The sequence below is a fragment of the Ochotona curzoniae genome, unplaced genomic scaffold (assembly GCF_017591425.1).
Source record: "Ochotona curzoniae isolate NIBS_2020 unplaced genomic scaffold, NIBS_Ocur_1.0 scaffold_4506, whole genome shotgun sequence".
Classification (NCBI taxonomy): Eukaryota; Metazoa; Chordata; class Mammalia; order Lagomorpha; family Ochotonidae; genus Ochotona; species Ochotona curzoniae.
In genome coordinates this window covers 40,188,314-40,206,654 of record NW_024467119.1, presented here as the reverse complement: position 1 = coordinate 40,206,654, position 18,341 = coordinate 40,188,314, and the positions used below count along the sequence as shown (strand labels likewise).

At 34.4% G+C, this 18,341-nt stretch overlaps 1 protein-coding gene across 2 annotated transcripts in view; it reads right to left on the bottom strand.

Moving 5' to 3' along the window:
- Positions 1-18,341, bottom strand: part of BANK1 (B cell scaffold protein with ankyrin repeats 1) — a 253,141-nt gene that overhangs the window by 140,555 nt on the left and 94,245 nt on the right. For both annotated transcript variants that reach the window (XM_040967018.1, XM_040967019.1), the window contains exon 7: positions 5,867-6,063. In XM_040967018.1, the coding sequence (XP_040822952.1) occupies positions 5,867-6,063 (197 nt within the window). The remainder of the gene's footprint in view (positions 1-5,866; positions 6,064-18,341) is intronic.

Below are 18,341 nucleotides of genomic sequence, written 5' to 3'. Positions count from 1 at the left end.
TGAGATCAAGCAAGTCCTTAAACCATGCACTTTCTTTCTACTCCATCAATGAGTAGATACATGCTGAGCACGTGCTGTACACCTGACAGTACGTAAGAAGGGAACCCACTCATACGTAAGCTTCTAGAATCATAAGAAAATCTACGTAGTCAAAGCAGTGAAGGTTGACATTTAAACTCAATCACATAACACTGTCAGAGAACACATATACTAGTTGTGTCAATCTATATAAGAGAAAAATAATACATGTTAATAAGTGAGCATTTTTTAAAATGACAGAACTAGTATCAAGTATTAAGAAGAATAAATGTTTGCCAGCATAACTCTTAAGTGATAGATTCTATTAGTCAATAACTGCTTTATGTTATGGATAACGTAAGAGCTTTCAACATCTACTGTGCAATATTTACATTTCACACCCCTGGCCACAGGAAAAAGATTAGGATGGGTCAGCTAGACACTGAATCAATTTATTAATTGATAGATCGATTGATTGATCAATCAATCTCTCCCCCCCCCCAACACACACAATCATTCAAACACATATACACCCAAATCTAGGACCACTGGAACAAAGAACAATGTAGGGGTTAAGTGAACGAGAACACTCTGTTGCTGTAGTCTCATCACAAACCTAGACAAGCATCCAGTCCTCTAGAAAGTGAGAGTAAGTTCATTGAAAGCTAATTTTCCTCTTTCTTGGCTTTTTTGAAGAATTGTTACAACAATTAATAAAGACCGTTTGAATAGTTAAAACTCACAGAGTTAGGGAACACTGTGGTGGAAAATTCGAGTTATTGCTAAAAGGTCAGTAAACACATCTTCTCTTTCCACTTCCATAGCTGGCCAACACAGGAAGGCATACCCTTTTTATAAAACTACACACGGCCAAAATGATTTTGTGACGGATCATATACTGATGGAGGTCAAGGGATGACCATACTTGACGACAGAAGAAACTATCACATTATTTTGTTTAAAACTCACATTCTTCATTGTCTCCTTTACCTTAAATCTGAAAACACTTATTAGTAAGAAGTCAGTTCCAATTTGCTTTTAATTTTCATCTATTTTGTTTAAAATAGATTGTAAAATAATCAACAATCACCAATAGTGATATTTGCTGTTTTGAATGGTTTAATCTTTAATTTTCAAGGCAGTTATAAGTTTTAAAACCAAGTCTTTCCCTATATTTTCTCTGTGTTAATATTCAGAGGAAACAATGTAAGAATATGAAAAATATATAAGTATGTGAAAGAATTTATGAACTGAATATATACAAGGTATTACCATCTAGTAACAGTATGGAACACATGAAAGAAGTATGGGTTTTAGATAACTTCACCAGCACTAGGAAGTTACTCACTCGTAATAATAGGCTATGTTGGATTATGTAAAAATTACTAACATCTCAAATAAAAAATGTCATAAAGAAATTTAAGATAAGGATTTGTTTTTTCCTTCTTCATTTCTTTCTCCTACATGCAGGAATAGTGACATACCACTTTATTTATGAATGCTTATACATGTTTTTGTTATCCTGTGTTATTCTAAAATCATATTTTTCCTTCTACCTCACTTGTTTAGTTATGAGCAACTCATTACATTATTATTCTATACAAATCATAAAATTGGCAATGCTTCATGAAGGGGGTTAGGGATAACTGAAAACATTAAGTCAGTGGGGGGAAAATATGTTGGAATTTAAAATACATCATCAGTACAGAAATATAGTCTAGTAGTGAACTGCAACTGCCTCATCTAAAAAATACTGGAAAAATTATACTACACTAAATATCTGAATCATGTGTGACAATCAGATTTTCAGAAATTGAATATAACCCTAAAATTGTATCAATGTTATTTTAAACTGTTGTATATCAGAAGAATAATGAGATTTCATAGTTCTTCTCTATCAGGCTCATGGCAATGTTAAAGGGACATAGCTACATACCTGTAAATAAGTAGTGTCAACATTGAAGGGGCTAGTATTATGTCACAGTGGGTTGACACTTCCTGTGTCACCAGCATCCCATATCAGTACCAGTTTGAGTCTTGGCTGCTCCTCTTCCAACCTAGCTCCCTGACAATCAGCCTTGATAAGCAATGGAGAATGGTGCAAGTGGTTGGACTCCTGTTACCCAACATGGTGCTTTTGCCTGGCTTTCTTCCAGCTGCTGCAAACTCACAGAAAATGAACCAGTGGATGCTAGATCTCTTTTCCTCCAATTACTTTTCAAATCAATTAATAAGTCCTAAAAAATACTAAATGTGATTATTTCAGATATCTTCAATAGGGTTAGAGTTTCTGAATTTATTGAAATCAAGCAGATAATTAGAAGAATAATTGATATGGTAGTTATGTCAATAAGGAACATTTTCAATGTGATACATATGTTTGCCATTTCTTTTATCACACACTTGCAAAAGAACATTTGGTAGTTTGAAAAATTACTGCATCTAAAATTATCGATAGCCATTAAAATGTGTTTACAGATCTCTTGTACCTTGTAATAATCAAAGTCACTTCTTCACTGAGAGCCTAGCATTCACAAAATAATTGATATCTATCCTATGTATAATAAAAGGTCTACCTTTGGCATTCTGGCAAAATACAGTTATTCACAAAGAGAATACATAAAATGATCTAACAAAGTCCACAGAATGATTATCAAGCATAATTGCGTAAATTTGAATGCTTCCACTACAAAAGAGTGAAGTTACCTAGAGATAATGATAGCAGCTGGAACTAATGATATTAATGCAGCAGAAATATCAATATACAAATGATGTAAAAGAAAAAAAAAGTCACATATATCAACTCTCACTTCCCACCTTTGTACTTAATTTCATATAGTCTGTCATCACTATGCAGTACTGCATTATTTATGGAGCATACACAGTTTGAAGAGCTGGGTCTGTCATAAGCCAAACATTCATTGCAGAGCAAGAAATAAAAGCATCACTTCAAGAAAATCAGTGAGCTTACTTAAGAAATAATCTACATTGCTGAGACAGCTAGAGAAATACTTAACCTACCATGTGGAGACTAGGATTGCAGAGTTATAAGACAGGCACCTAGTATGTGCTGAATAACAGTATTATGGGAAACTATCTAATGCTGAAATGACTCATTTGCTTCTAGAGGTCAATGTCCTGTTGCTCTGGTAAGTGACTATACATAATGGCTAATTTTAAAATAAAAGAAGAAGGATTAAACATTAGTGTTGCTCCAATAATTATTTTGCAATTTTTTTAAATGGACAAAGCTTAATTGGTGTCTGTTATCTCTGGAAATCAGAAAAACCGATGACATTTTAGAAGGCCAATATTAGATTGAATTAACTGCTAATCAGAACAAATGCTGAAACAGCTAGAAGCTACATGTTAGCATTTCAGGTTCCATATTAACTGTTAACTGGCCAAAAATATTTCTGAGCCCCCAAAGGTAAATTTTCATGTATTCACCAGAATGTATATACTGTATTTTCCTAAGAGATATCAGAAGCATAATTCACTCTCTGGAACATAAAGGCAATACTTCTTTCTACACACAGATACCAATTGCTTTATAAACTTGATTACGGAAGCACAAAGTATTCTTTGTATACCGAGATGTGTTACCTCCTAAAATCTTCCCTTAGGCATTTTGTAAAGCTAACATCCTTTAAAGGGTGCTCTGAAATGCATTTCAATCACAAAGAACTAAAACACATCAGGCAGACAATAAAAACCATGTAGTAGGAACAAATGTAAGCAATGTGAATCAATTATTATTAGATGTATTTTTGAAGTATTATCAACATGTAATTTTTTCTTTTTTTTTAACTTATTTTGAATTTTATGGTACAATCCCATAGGGTCTGGGATTCCCACCAACCCTAATTCCCACACCCTGGTTGATTTTCCCCATATTATTATGATAGCATAGTCCTTCATATGGAGTCATGATTCCATCAGTCTGTTAAACATGTAATCTTTAACCCAATAATTACTGATATGTTTACATGTGTCTAATGTTGTCTTATCCAATTCTTAAATCAGGAGTGAACTATCTCTCTCTGTATCAAACAAGTGAAATGGAAGTTAGAAAGACCAGATAAATCTCAAAAATAGGTGGGAGAAAATATTTGCAAATTACACAACAGACAGAAAGTTAACATGCAGGATTTACAAGGAACACTGGAAACTCAACAATAGCAAAATAAGCAATTCAGTTAAGAAATGAGCAAAGAACATAGATAGTTTTCAAGTGACAAAATTCAAAGGGATAAAAGATATATGAAAAAATTCTCAAGTTCTTGAGCTACTGGGGAAATGCAAATATCTGTAATCTTATATTTATAGCAGCATAATCTATAATAGCAAAGACTTGGACACAACCTACAGACCCACCAAAAAAGAAGTGCATAAAGTGTGGTGCTTCTACTCAATGGAATACTACTCAGTCATTAAAAATAATTATATTATTTGCCACCAATTGATCCCAACTAGAGACCATTATGCTCAGTGATATAAGTGAAACCCAAAAGAATATCCTATGTTCTCTCTAATATAAGGTAATTTCCTTGCAAGATACAAGATCAATACTCTTTTTAATATCATTTTTGCTACATCCCACGGGTTTTGATATTTTTGCTTTCATTTTTATTTCTTCAAAAGAGCTTTATTTCCTAGTAATTTCTTTGCAGCCTCAATGGTCATACAGTAGCTCTGTTTTCTTCAGGAAGATTTTTGATTTTCTTCATTTCTTTACCAACATGTTAGTCATTCAGTAGCATGTCATTTAACTTCATGTTGTTGTAATTTTTTCTATTTTTCTTCCTGTTGTTAATTTTGTTCTATGGCTTTTTATTTAAAGTTATGCAAAGTAACTGTGTAATAGAAACTATCATATCAAGATTGAAAAATACAATGCACTAGGCATCTCTAAATATGGACTCACAATGAAGCTGTTAAATAAATCTTGGCACCAGATGCTGGGCTCTGTCATTGCCCATACCTACAATATCATGATACCCTGCCATTCTCCTGGGAATGGATCAAAACAAAATGAACTCTGCTTAAGAGGAGATGCCTGCAATCTCATGTGTATAACAGAACATTTCACAATAGCTAAGACGTAAAAACAATCGAGATACCCATCAACAGATGAAGAATAACTTCATGGAATACTATTCAGCCATAACAAAGAATGAAATCTTACCGTTTGTAACAAAATGAATCCAGCTAGGAATCATTATGCTAATGAGTGAGCCATTCCAAAAAAATAGGTATACCATAATTTTTTCTGATATGTGCCAACTAATACACAGAACACACACAATCCAACTATCAACTGTATTGAGATGAGCATCTGGAAAATGATAGTTGTATATTGCAAGCATCTTAACTCCCAAATGATAGAATTCCAATTAATATATTTAATTATATTTTCCTCTTACGCCACATGTTAACATATATTTATATATCAGAAAGTTAAATTGTAACAGTGAAATGAATGATCATGCCATTGTAATAACTTAGGGACAAATAAAATGGAATGATTCTCTATGTATGTAAATCTGTATCGAGGAAAACAGAACAAGTAAATAAGTATATACTCAAAACAAACACAGGCAAAAAAGAAATGATAGCTGATTGATTGATAGCCATCCCCCTCCCCCCAAAAAACACCCAAATACCAAACAACAACAACAAAAAGCTAATTTTGCAAAATGTCTTTGAAGACAACAGACAAATCAGGACCAAGAGATAGAATAAACCAACCTTCTACTAAGACTTGTAAGAAAGCAAAACACATGTGTGCATTTGTGTATGTTTACCTTCTAAAAACAGTTTCAGGAACAACTTGAGAAAGACTTACTGCGAACTCTTCAAAGATTTTCTTGAGTTCTTCATGCCCACATCTTTCAGCAATACACGCTGGATCTGAACCCTCCTTATTCTTCATCTGAGATGCCCACGTAGCTCCTGAACATTGAAGCAAATGGATAGCCAGTCTCTTTAAACCAAATTTTGCAGCACAGTGAAGAAGAGTTGGGAGTTGTTCAAAATGAGTATCTGTAAGCACAGAAATACAGAAATAGTAGAATTTAAAGGGAATTTATTGCAGCTGCAGTTTGATAAAAAAGGAAAAAAGTAATAAAGCTCAGAACAGTTTCCTCCCACAGGCAGTCCCACAAACTTTCATGAAGTGTGGATGAAAGAAACCACCAGTGGTTTTGAGCAATACAGAATCATCTTCGTTTTCTATTTCTCATCTTAGATAAAAACAAACTTTTTCAGTCTTACTTGTAAGGTAGGGTTAGAGAGACATATCAACTTCTTACATGTAAAATAAAGCAAAATAAAATAAAATAAAAATATTTTGTTGAAACAATCCCTTTTGAACGTTCTTTGGCAACAGCCAAAACCTAAAACATAAAATTCTGCAGTACATTCAAAAACTCATTTTGAGCTTGCTACTGCCATGTTTAGCATGCTTTCTCCTGAAGATGAAATGAACATGGAATTTCTCCAAATAACTGGTGTTGCTACATGAAACTTCTTCAAAAACTAATTATAATGGAAAACACAGGTGGGCACTTTGCTAACAACTTAACTGTAAAAATGCAGTCATAAATTTACAAATTACATATCAACGCTTTGGAGTTTGAGTTTTACAACTACTTATTTTCACTTATGTGTAACTATGATTAATGTAAACTGCTTTTCCAATGAGGGAAAAAAAAAACCCTGAAACTGATTCACAATGGCATATTATTCTCTGCCTTCATAACTTGCTGAAAAAAAGCCTAACAGCTTACTGACATTACTAGAGGCAAAAATGTGAAAATTTACGGGAACAAAGCAAAAATTTCTTCTTTTCCAATAAAATTATAAGTCAATGCAAAATCATCACTTTAAAATGTTTTTGAAAGCCATAAACCTGCCTGGCTTCATATGCTCTGGGGGAAGAAAGAAAAGCAAAGAAAGAAGAAGCAAGAAATGAAACTGAACTTGGAGTTTTCCATTTACTTGGGTGTATCAAGACAGAGTAAATTTAGTTTTTTTTTGGGTCCTTGCTAAACAAAATGCCCCAAAATCTTCAATTCATTAAGAATTGACTATAAGGACATATTTTATTCTTTGATATGTGTTCAAACTAGGTAGCTATAGTTTGGTCCATGCTTTTATTTGAACAATAAATCTCTCTTCCAGTATGAAAGGCATTGGGTCAAAAATAACCAATAGGGCTCGACGCAATAGAGTAGTGCTTAAAGTCCTCGCCTTGCACGCACTGGGATCCGATACAGTCACCTGTTCTAATCCCAGCGGCCCCGCTTCCCATCCAGCTGCCTGCTTGTGGCCTGGGAAAGCAGCTGAGGACAGCCCAAAACCTTGGGACCCTGCACCCACGTGGGAGACCTGGAAAAAGCTCCTGGCTCCTGGCTTCAGATCGGCACAGCACCGGCCGTTGTGGTCACTCGGGGAGTGAATCATCAGACAGAAGATCTTCCTCTCTGTCTCTCCTCCTCTCTGTATATCCGCCTTTCCAATAAAAATAAATTTTTAAAAAAATCAACAATTTCATAAAGGTGAAAATAGTTGAAACTGTTTAGCACAGGTACCAACATCAACAAAGTTTAATTTTTTGTTTATAGGCATTAGAATGTAACACAGAAATGCAATGTTATGTTATAACTAAGGAAAATCAAAGCTAATAAAAACAAATAGCTACACTATAATGTCAGATTTTTAGACACCTGTTCATCTCACTTTTGCCATACACTATAATAAACTAAAAGCATCATTGCCTCCCAGTAACGCTCAGTGTGCTGTTTCTACACATTGCTTTCTGGTGAATGTTAAGTCACTCAATATGCTTTCAGGTATTTTAAATAAATATTTAACTCCTACCAGAATGCATTTGTCTTTTAACACCGTGTCAACATCACCTGTGAACAAATTCCTCAATAATATAATATTAATATTAAATGCAACAAAAACTTCATTGTAATCTGACCCATCCCCCAGTTGTAGTTTTTGCAGTTGATGAAAGGATGGGTCATATTAACCTGTTGATAAACTGAGGTGGCCTTTCTGTAACTATACTTCAATTCAGCCAACCACTGACTTAAAAACTTTTTGTGACAGACTGCAAGTTTATTTTTTGTACAAATTGGTATTAGATATCTAGTAAGAGTGAACTGATCTCAAATCCCTTACAGACCAGTAGCCTTTTTTCCCTGAATCACTGAATAGTTCCTCTTTTTTCTCTCCAGATTCCTTCACATAAAGAAAATTTATCTTTTGTAGGACCTCTGCACTATACCTACTTAATGCAAAATCTTCCCTATCCTGATATCTCAGAAGTGTTTCAGTCATACTGAAGAATAATGATCTCTAGAGATTTCTCACACCCTATTCTGTATATGTCATTCTATTGGACTTAGTTAATTCACCACTTCTTTATTGAGAATCTGGCTTCTGCTGCCACATCCCAGAAAGCTTTGGGAGGTTTGTCTCAGGATCCTATCCCACTCCCAATCTTCAGTAGTCAGTAGTAGGCCTTCAGAAAAGCCTCCAAAACTTTTTGTATGTTTTTAAGGATCTCTTTCAGCTTTCCAGGTCTTCTACTATCCAAACTACCAACGACACCAACTCCGTTCAGACAAAATAGATAACCAGGCTTTAGCCAATGTCTGTCAACTAGTTAGTTACAAGAGAATAAAATAAAATGTCTACTAAAGTTGTTTTTTTTAAAGAAAATTCAATTTCACAAGATTCACAAATAACTGAATGGAGATGAGCTGGCAATTACTTAAGAAACTGCATCATATGTCTGTTTGTGCTGAGCTGTTTCTAAAGTATTCAAGGTAACTTCTGCAAAAGATGGACAGAAATTAGATTGAAATAATCAAAGCAAAGCTTTCAAAGATTGACCTGGTTTATCAGAATGACAAACTGGTAATATACACATGCTTAACATATAAATATTTAATAAAAATTAAACAGAAAATTAACAGAAGTATATGACTCTATGATTAATCTGTTCTCACCAATTACAACGTCAAATACCACATATATTCACACAGAGTTGGATGGCTATGTGGCCACTTCAGCAGAAAACAATGAAGCACACAAAAGATATTGATACTAACGTCATGATGTATGTATTTTAATGCCAGTGGTGATATTAAAAGTGTGGTTTCCAAGAAAGTTCCTTTTTGTGGACCTCAGTATTCTTACTTATAAAACTAGGTGACTTGGTTCAGAATTATAGAACTTCTGATATTCTACTGGGCAAGAAGCTACTCCACAGTGGTTTAAGCTGACACCTTGTGTGCTTTTAAATTAATATAAAGAGAAAAATATTCTGTGTATTTAATAAGTATAATTCTAAGAAAATAACCATACTTCTCCCCCTCCTTCCTTCCCTCAATCCTCTACTTTTTTCCTTCTATTCTGTAACTTTTGCAAAGACACATTTCAATCCACTCTATAAATCATACTGTTAATGGACCACTCTGCAACATGCAAAAAAGGAGAAAGACCATAGTTCCACAATTGTACAAACAAAGGCTAAAAATATCAATCAATTCACAAGACATTGATTTCATTCCTAGATACTTTTTGTGGATCATATTAAGTACCATATCAGAGAAAACATATGTTATTTGTCTTTTAGGACTGTCTTATCTTATTGAGCTTAATGTTACTCATTTTGTTGCAAAACACAAAATTTGTTTTTCTTTTTGGCAGAGTAGTATTCTACAGTATACCACATTATTTTTTTGAAAAATTGATTTATTTTTATTGCAAAATCAGACATATAGAGAGGAGGAGACACAGAGAGGAGGATCTTCTTTCTGATGGTTCACTCCCCAAGTGAACACAATGGCTAGTACTGCGCCAATCTGAAGCCAGGAGCCAGGAACTTTCTCCAGTCTCCCACGTGGGTGCAGGGTCAAAAGGCTTTGGGCTGTCCTCAACTGCTTTCCCAGGCCAAGCAGGGAGCTGGATGGGAAGTGGAGCTATCAGGATTAGAACCAGCGCTCATATGTGATTCCAGCGCATTCAAGGTGAGGACTTTAACTGCTAGACTACCGCACCAGGCCCTACCACATAATTTTTTTTCAAGTCATCAATTGAGGGTGACTTGGATTAATTCCATAGCTTCATCAAATACATATTTGCAAGTGTTACAATAAAATATAATTTTCATTTCTTTTTAAATGAATTACATAATTTATATAAGATAGTATTTCTACACATGTGTAAATCAGCATTGTTTGGTTTAGTTATTTATTTAGTTATTTATTTATTTAATTTATTTTGCACTGATTAGTATGCAACATGTGAGATGTATCCAAAAACAGTAAACACACCATTCTATTTAGAATTTCAGGCAACCAAAAATACTGCCAAAATTAATATGTTTCCAAAATGTTAGTAATGGAGTTGGCATCATAACATAGCATGTAAATCTGCTGTCTGTGACACCTGCATCCCATATGAATGACAGTTCAAGGCTTGGCTATTCTGTTTTCACTCTAGCTCTGCCTGGAAGGAGTAGAGGCAGCAGAATTAAGTTCTTGGAACCTGTTATTCCAACGGGGGTCTCCTAAGTCCTTGCTCCTGACTTCAAACTCACCAGCCCTGGTTGTTACAGCCACCTGGGGAGTGAACAAGCAAATTGAGGATGTCTTGTTCTCATTTTTCTCTCCCTCCAATTGCAAATAAAATATTTAAAAAATTAATGCAAACAAGATGCACAAAGGAAATCACAGCCCATCAGAGCTCTCTGCTGCCAATTTTTAATCTCATTTTAAATAAAAATTAGAGTTGAAGCAATGTAGTATATTGGCACTTTACTGTTAACCTCAGTTATACGTTACATCTTTGTTATAATTTTAATCCTTGCCATTAAAATATCCTTAAATATTTAAGAGAAAATTTAAAATATATTTTATAGCTCCTTAATTGTCTTAATAGAGCTTTCACAAGATATTACTTCTTTCAAATGTTTTTATTCAAAAGGTTTAGTCCCTAATTAACATTAATCTTTTTAAAATTTTTTATTTTTTAATGATACAGTTCCATAGATTCAGGGATTTCATTTTATAATCTCCCCACTCCCTCTCCTTTCAATGCTTTCCCCTCTATTATTACAAAGTATAATCCTTCAATAATAGTCACAAGTCCATAATTCTGCCAGTTAAGTGTATCATGACATCGTAGGTATAGACAATATTAGAAAGTCCAGATCTTAAGTTTTTCTTGCTAAATGAACTTAAGCAGCTTCTGTTTATGCTAAAATTATGAAACCTAATATTTGTTTCTTCTGAGAAGTGATATAGTGCAATGCTTAAACATGTGGCCATTGGAGGCAGATCATACACATAAAAATCTGCCTCTAACATTTTCCATGAGCAGAATTTGAAAAAGTTACCGGAACCTTATGAATTTTCAACATTCTCAGCCATTGCTTCAGGAATAATAAGATTTGAAACTACATAATAACTAGATATTAAATTCAGATCCAATACATTCTAGGTTGCAAATAATTACTTTTCATTCTTATTTGGAGGATCTGGTTTTGCAAATTTATTTTCACTAAAATTTGTTTCTAATTCAAATATTAAAACTTAAGGTAAAATACTGGTCTTTTTAAGGCATGTGCATAGCAGTTGCCTGAGTGTTCACTCGCAGTTCAGGTCAAACAGGTCACGCTTTGCATTCTTACTTCAACTCTGTAAACACTGTAAACAAGTGCCCTTGCAGCAACCCACATAGGGCTGTATTTTTTAGTTTTCCCTGGGTGTTGTTATATGTGTTTCCCTGGGTGTTGTTATACGTGTTCAGAATGCCTTCTTAGAATAGTGCAAATTGCTGTCTAGTATTCCCAAGCATAAAGAAGCTGTGATGTGTCTTACAGAGAAAATAAATTTTGTTATGTAAATTTCATTTGGCATGCACATGTGATAATGTTTTCATTGGTGAATTCACTGTGAATTAGTACATACTAAAGGAGATGTCTTTAAGCAGAAACGTATCTCAAAGTTGTATATTCATTGGTTGCTGAAAATACTGCAACCAGATACTTGTAATCTAACACTGCATCTCTTCTAGGAGTAATAGCTTGGTATTTGTTCATTCAATAATTTTAGAGAAAATAACTACCATAGGGTCTCATGTGGTGGCATGGCAAGTGCAGCCAATGTCTGCAATGCAGGCTTGCCATATGGGCACAGGTTCATGTCTTGGCTTATCTACAATCCATTCAATTTCCTGCTAATGGTCTGGGAAAAGCAGTGCAAGTTGACCCCTGCTACCCACTTGGGAGATCTTGAATAAGCTGCTGGCTTCAATTCGGCCCAGCACCAATCATTGTGTTCATCTGGGAAGAGAGCCCGTTGATAGATGTCTTTGACTCTTTCAAATAAATACATTTAAGGAAAGAACTACTGCAAGTAATGAGAATCAACTTCATTTTAAGCAGTCCAGATGTCTCACTTCTGTATTTGAGGTATCCTCACTTAAAATAAAAGTTGTACATGGTTAGAAATCAACAGCATACCCATCCTGCAAGTAGAAAGTGTGGTTCTATGACCATCATTCCTTCTTGCTTATTCTACTTATTAGTTATAAGTAAATATCAGGAAATCTAGGATGAAAGTGAATCTTACTTGTTCTAATATCAACACCTTCGAGGGCATGTACATCTTTTGAATTTTGAGAATTCTGTATTTTGTTATGGCATATTGAAGACATGGAAGTTATATAACACTACGAAATTGAATTTTGGAAGATAAATGATTTGATATGCAAGCACCTGGGTGATGAATTAAGAAACAATATGGAAAAAAAAATGAAGAGAGCACACAGCATCATTGTTTACTGATAGAATCCATCCTAAATTTAGTAGCAGCACTAACAGAAAATTTAGAGAGGAGGGTAAGAAAGAGAAAGGGAGGAAAGCATGGTGACAGTGGGGAGAGGTAGGGATTTTAGGCACTAAATATTAGGATGAGTGAGAGCACAACATGTAAGCAGCAAGTTGGTGTAAGATGCTCTGGTTCCTGAGGAGGAGTATCTGAACACACATTATGGAGTACCTTCTTATCTAGGAATGCAGCCCAGGAATGGACATAAAAAGTGAGTGAATCTGCATGACAAAACTGTAGCAGAACACAAGGCCTCAAGAAACAACCTGTAAACTTGGAGCCCATGATTGGAGTAGCAAAGCGAGAAGTAGAATTAAAATGAATGGTTCTTAGAATTGAAGTTAATTAAAACTATATCTTGTGGCTTTTGAGTATGTTTACCATGTACATTCCACTATCAAGCTCAGACAGTGACTTGACACTTAAATAGCTGGGCAGTATCATGTTTACACAGTCCATTCTGACTGCAGCTAATCTATGGTTAAAGTAAAATAAACTATTTCTAAATATAGGAAATTATATTTTTCTTCTCTTTTCATGAAAAAAACATGTTCCTTCGAAAAACTGTCTCTGCTGCTGCTTGATAGCAATGAAACAGGAACCTAGAAAGAACCAGAAAATGTGGAAAACTAAAGTAAACCAGATAGGGTGGGCTGAGCCCAAAGGATGCAGCACCTCCCCACACCGAGTCATGCCTTACAAACAGAGAGCTCACAGACCTGTATGTGTGTCTCCCAAAGAAGCTTCAAGAATGTGTGACATCAGGTAGTAAGGCAGTTTATCAGGTGAAGGTGCTTAATTTCACTATTAAGGGGTATTTATTATATTTAAAGGACTTCCTCTTCAGTACCAGATTTATTCTTTAAATAATATAAATGTCAGTAAACAAAAATGAACAAAGGTGAGGAGGATAATATGGGTAATACTGTAACAATAAAGGGATGGGTACCACTGGTGTCACTCAAGGTGCCCTTCGGGAACATTATTATAGGTAAAATAGACACAAGATGAAAGCAGAATAGGAGGATCCTTAAGGAAACACCCAATTACCAAGACTTGGTAACACATACACTATTCATTTATTTTATTTTTACTAAATACAAACTCATCAAATATATTTATAGCATATATTTACCTATGCAAATATATAGATATATGTACATTCATGATCAAGAATAGGTATGAACACTTGCCTTGATATATGTTTGTCTATCTGTCTAGCTTACCCTTCTGTTTCTCTATATGGACCTATAAACATGGACTTTCTATTGTACTTTCCTTTGCTTTCCTTTATTTCTTGCAATAATGCAAAGTGACACTTCAAATCTGCACATATTTAAATCACAATACTTTATATGACAGAATCCAGATAGCAAATGAGTCCCTTCAGAATGTGAAGGGAGGTGTTTGGGGGTGGATAAGCTGCAGGGTGGTAGAGATTTCTGGATATGTCAAGACTTTTAAGAAAAGAAACCCTGCATCTTAGGAATGCGATTGCAAATAATGGAAAAAGTAAGAGGCTTTGTTTAGGCAGTGATTTACTCAATGTGAGCATTAATAAGCCAATTTCCAATGTGTGTGTGTGTGTGTGTGTGAGAGAGAGAGAGAGAGACAGACAGACAGACAGACTAAACACAGCACATGTATGTGTTTTCTCTATAGAAATGAGTGGAGATAAGAGAGCTTGTTTTCTGTTATATGTGCTAACTGGCAACTATTAAATTTCTCTTCTTAACCTTATGGTAAAATTACAGATGCTTTTTGCTGTTGATACTGAAAAACCTATATTTTTATGTTGGCCCAGAGAAGACGAACACATGTGCCTTGATTATTTGAGCACAGACAGTTCAGTGCAGCACATTCAGAAGTCACATATGCCAGTTTTTCATTCTGCCAATGGCAGATGCCATGAACAAGAAGAAGGAAATAAAGACAAAATCATGACAATCCAAGAATCTGCTTATTCCAATAAAGATTTCTTTTAATTTGGGGACTTAGATAATACTAGTGTATACTAATTGGTAATTTTTCACTCTGTGGTTAACTATGTTGCCTTTAACAAACTTTGAGTTATCGGTGGAAATCCTTCCGGGAAGAGAGAATAAATTTGTCAAACAAAAAGTGCTTCTTCCTAAGGGTAGTTTTTGCCCACAGATTAAAAACTTGATGAAGTAAATTGTGAATTTTTCCAAAATTATGTTATGGAGATAATGTATGCACACCAAGAAATGCATAGTGATCAGGTTAGTTTTATGAGATATCATCACACTCATAATAACCAGCATCCAAAGTCAGAACGAAGCACCAAATTAAGTCACCCACTCTGTGCCAGCATTTCCAGTTTCCATTTCTTATGGCTGAGTAATAATTCCATGCCACCATATATTTGCTTATATAAAGACATATATCAATATACATTTTACTCAATAGGTTGCCAATTTGGTGGACATCTAAGTTGATTCCATACCTTGACTGTTGTGAATTGAGCTTCTTTAAACATAGAAGTACAGGAACTTCCTCATATTCTGAGAGATCTCCACACTGTCTTCAGTAGTTGTACCAGTCTACGTCCCCATCAACAGTGAAGGAGGATATCCTTTTCTCCACATGCTCACCAGAATTTGCTATGTTTGATTTGTATTTCCCTGATGGTTAATGATGCTAAGCATTTTTCCATGTTTCTGTTGGCCATTTGTATTGTATCCTTTGAAACATCCCTGTTAATATCCTTTGCCTATCTCTTAACTGAATTGTTTTCTCTGTGTTAGTGTCCTGAATTCCTAAAATATACATAAAGCACATATATTTTATATAAAATATAAGACATTATATATTTATGTGCATATATATGTACACATATACTCAAATTAATCCTTTATCCAATGCATAATTTGCAAATTTTTTCTCCCATTCAGGCAATTGCCTCACCACATTAATTATTTCCTTTGCTGTGCATACGCTTCTTAGCTTGATGTAATGGCTTTTATCTATATTTGATTTTATTGCCTGTGCTTTTACCCAAAAAGCCTAGACCAATGTCTTGTGGTACTTTTCCTATATTTTCCCCTTGTAATCTGATGGTTTCAGGTTTTAGGTTTTGAGTTCGGATCTCCTATGAGCCAATTTTTATTGTATGCATAAAGTAGAGGGTAATGATTCTATGCATGGAGATTCAATCTTCTAGCACTATTTATTGAAGAGAATATTCTTTCTCCAAGGAATGATTTTAATTCATTTGTCAGAGATTAATTGGTTGTATATATGTGAATTAATTTTAGGCATTTCTAGTCTGCTCCATGTGATTGTTGAACATGCACTGCTCAATACTATGGCAATGCAAGAATGCTTGGGTTATAACAATAGCTATACTCATATCAGACAAAATAGACTTATAGACTAAAATGGTTACAGGACAAAATGTCATTATGCTACAATTAAAGAATCAATTACAGAAGAAGATGTGACTATAGTTCATGTATGTACACCTAACACTAGGGCACTGAGTTTATAAGATAATGTCATGGATCTAAAGGTAGACATAAGCTTGATTACAAAAACATCAATACCCAACTTTCAGTAAAGGACACAAAGTGAACAAAGAAACAATGAAGCTAATCTACATTAAATCTATACTATAGACCAAATGGGCCTGATAGATATCTACAGAAATTTAATGCCATAACTGCACTGTGCAAATTCTTTTCATTTGTGCACAAATCCTCCTCTAGAACAGCCTGTATACTGAGTCAAAATATTAGGTCATGAAACAAGACTCAATAAATTCAGAAAATGGCTATGATATCATGAATCATTTCTGACTAGAATGGAGAGAAGCTAGAAACAAATATAAAAGAAATTCTAGAACACATATAAACATATGGAGACTAAACTGTATGCTCCAGAATCAACAATGGATCATTTGAAGAAATAAAAATGGTAATATAAATTTGTCATGAAGTAAATGAAAATGAAAATGAAAACTCAACATATCAAAACATATGGAATATGGCAAAAGCAGCATTACAGTTATCCAATAAATGATCTGATAATGTAGGGTAACTGCACATTTATTCCTCTTTGTAAAATTGTGGCAGATCATATGCCACTAGCACTATTCAACAGAGAAAGAAGGAAGGCTAGCATTTTGGTACAAGGAATTCAATAACTGCTTGCCGTGTTCACATTCCATATCAGCGCAGACGTTTGAGCCTTGGCATCTATTTCTGTTCAGTCTCTATTACTATGCTTCAGAAAGAAGTACAGAATGGTCTGAGTGCTTGACCTGTGATAAATAGGAGACCCAGAAGAAGTTTTTGGCTTTTAACTTTGTCCTGGTCAAAGCCCGGTTATTGCATCTATTTTGGGAATGAACCAAAAGGCACAAATTTTCTGTCTTGTATGTGTGTGTGTGTGTGTGTGTTTGTGTGTGTGTACATGCACCTCCTTTTCCCTTCCCTGTTCTCTCCCCATGTCTTTTCCTGTATGTCACTATATTATTCACAAAAATAAGTAAATACTTTTAAAAGGAAGCAGCTAGAAATATCTCCAAAGCATAATTTGTAAAATAGATTTCTGATGTTAACAAAATCGTAAGACACATAGAAATAAGAACTAATATCATATTCACTCTAACATAAGACAGCCTCCATCAAAATACAAAATAAAAAATAAAAGTAAACAAGCACCCTTGTATCTCACAAATAAAAGACGTAATAATGGAGACCAGAGTACCAGGAATCAAAGAACATCGACAGAATTCATCTCTACTGCTGAATAAAACGAGGCTCCAAATGAAGCTTCTAAATGTACCTAGACAACAAAATGCTAAACTTTCTACCACTGCCTATACCAGTTGTGTCATGCTTCATGAAAAGAGCAGAAAGTTGGAGTCAAGACTATACCTGATAGATAATTTTACTACAAAACAGGGACAAAGAGGGGGGGAGAAGAAGATGGGAGGAAAAGACGGAGGAAGCACTACACCTGCAAAATTGTAAAAGGGAAAATAAGTTTTAAAAATGAATGGTTTCAATATAATTCTATATCCTGAGAAATTTTATACAAATATTATTCAGTGTATAGCATTACTTGTAATGATAAGAAATTTGGAAAGATCACCACCTATTAGAAAACATATTACACTGTGGTGTAACCAAACTAATTCTGCTGAATATTTAGAAACAATGTCAAAAATTACAAATGTGGATAAATATTAAAAATATTCAAAAAAGTTGAAGAAAAAACAATCTATATGAATTATGCAATAATATATAAGGTTGCCCCAAAATTTCATGGAAAAATGGATTAAAGATAGGTTTATTTTGGATAAAAAATGAAATTCACGAAAATTTGGGGGGATATGCATTTTTCACAACTTTTTTGAAGGTCCCTCATTTGGAATAAGAGGGC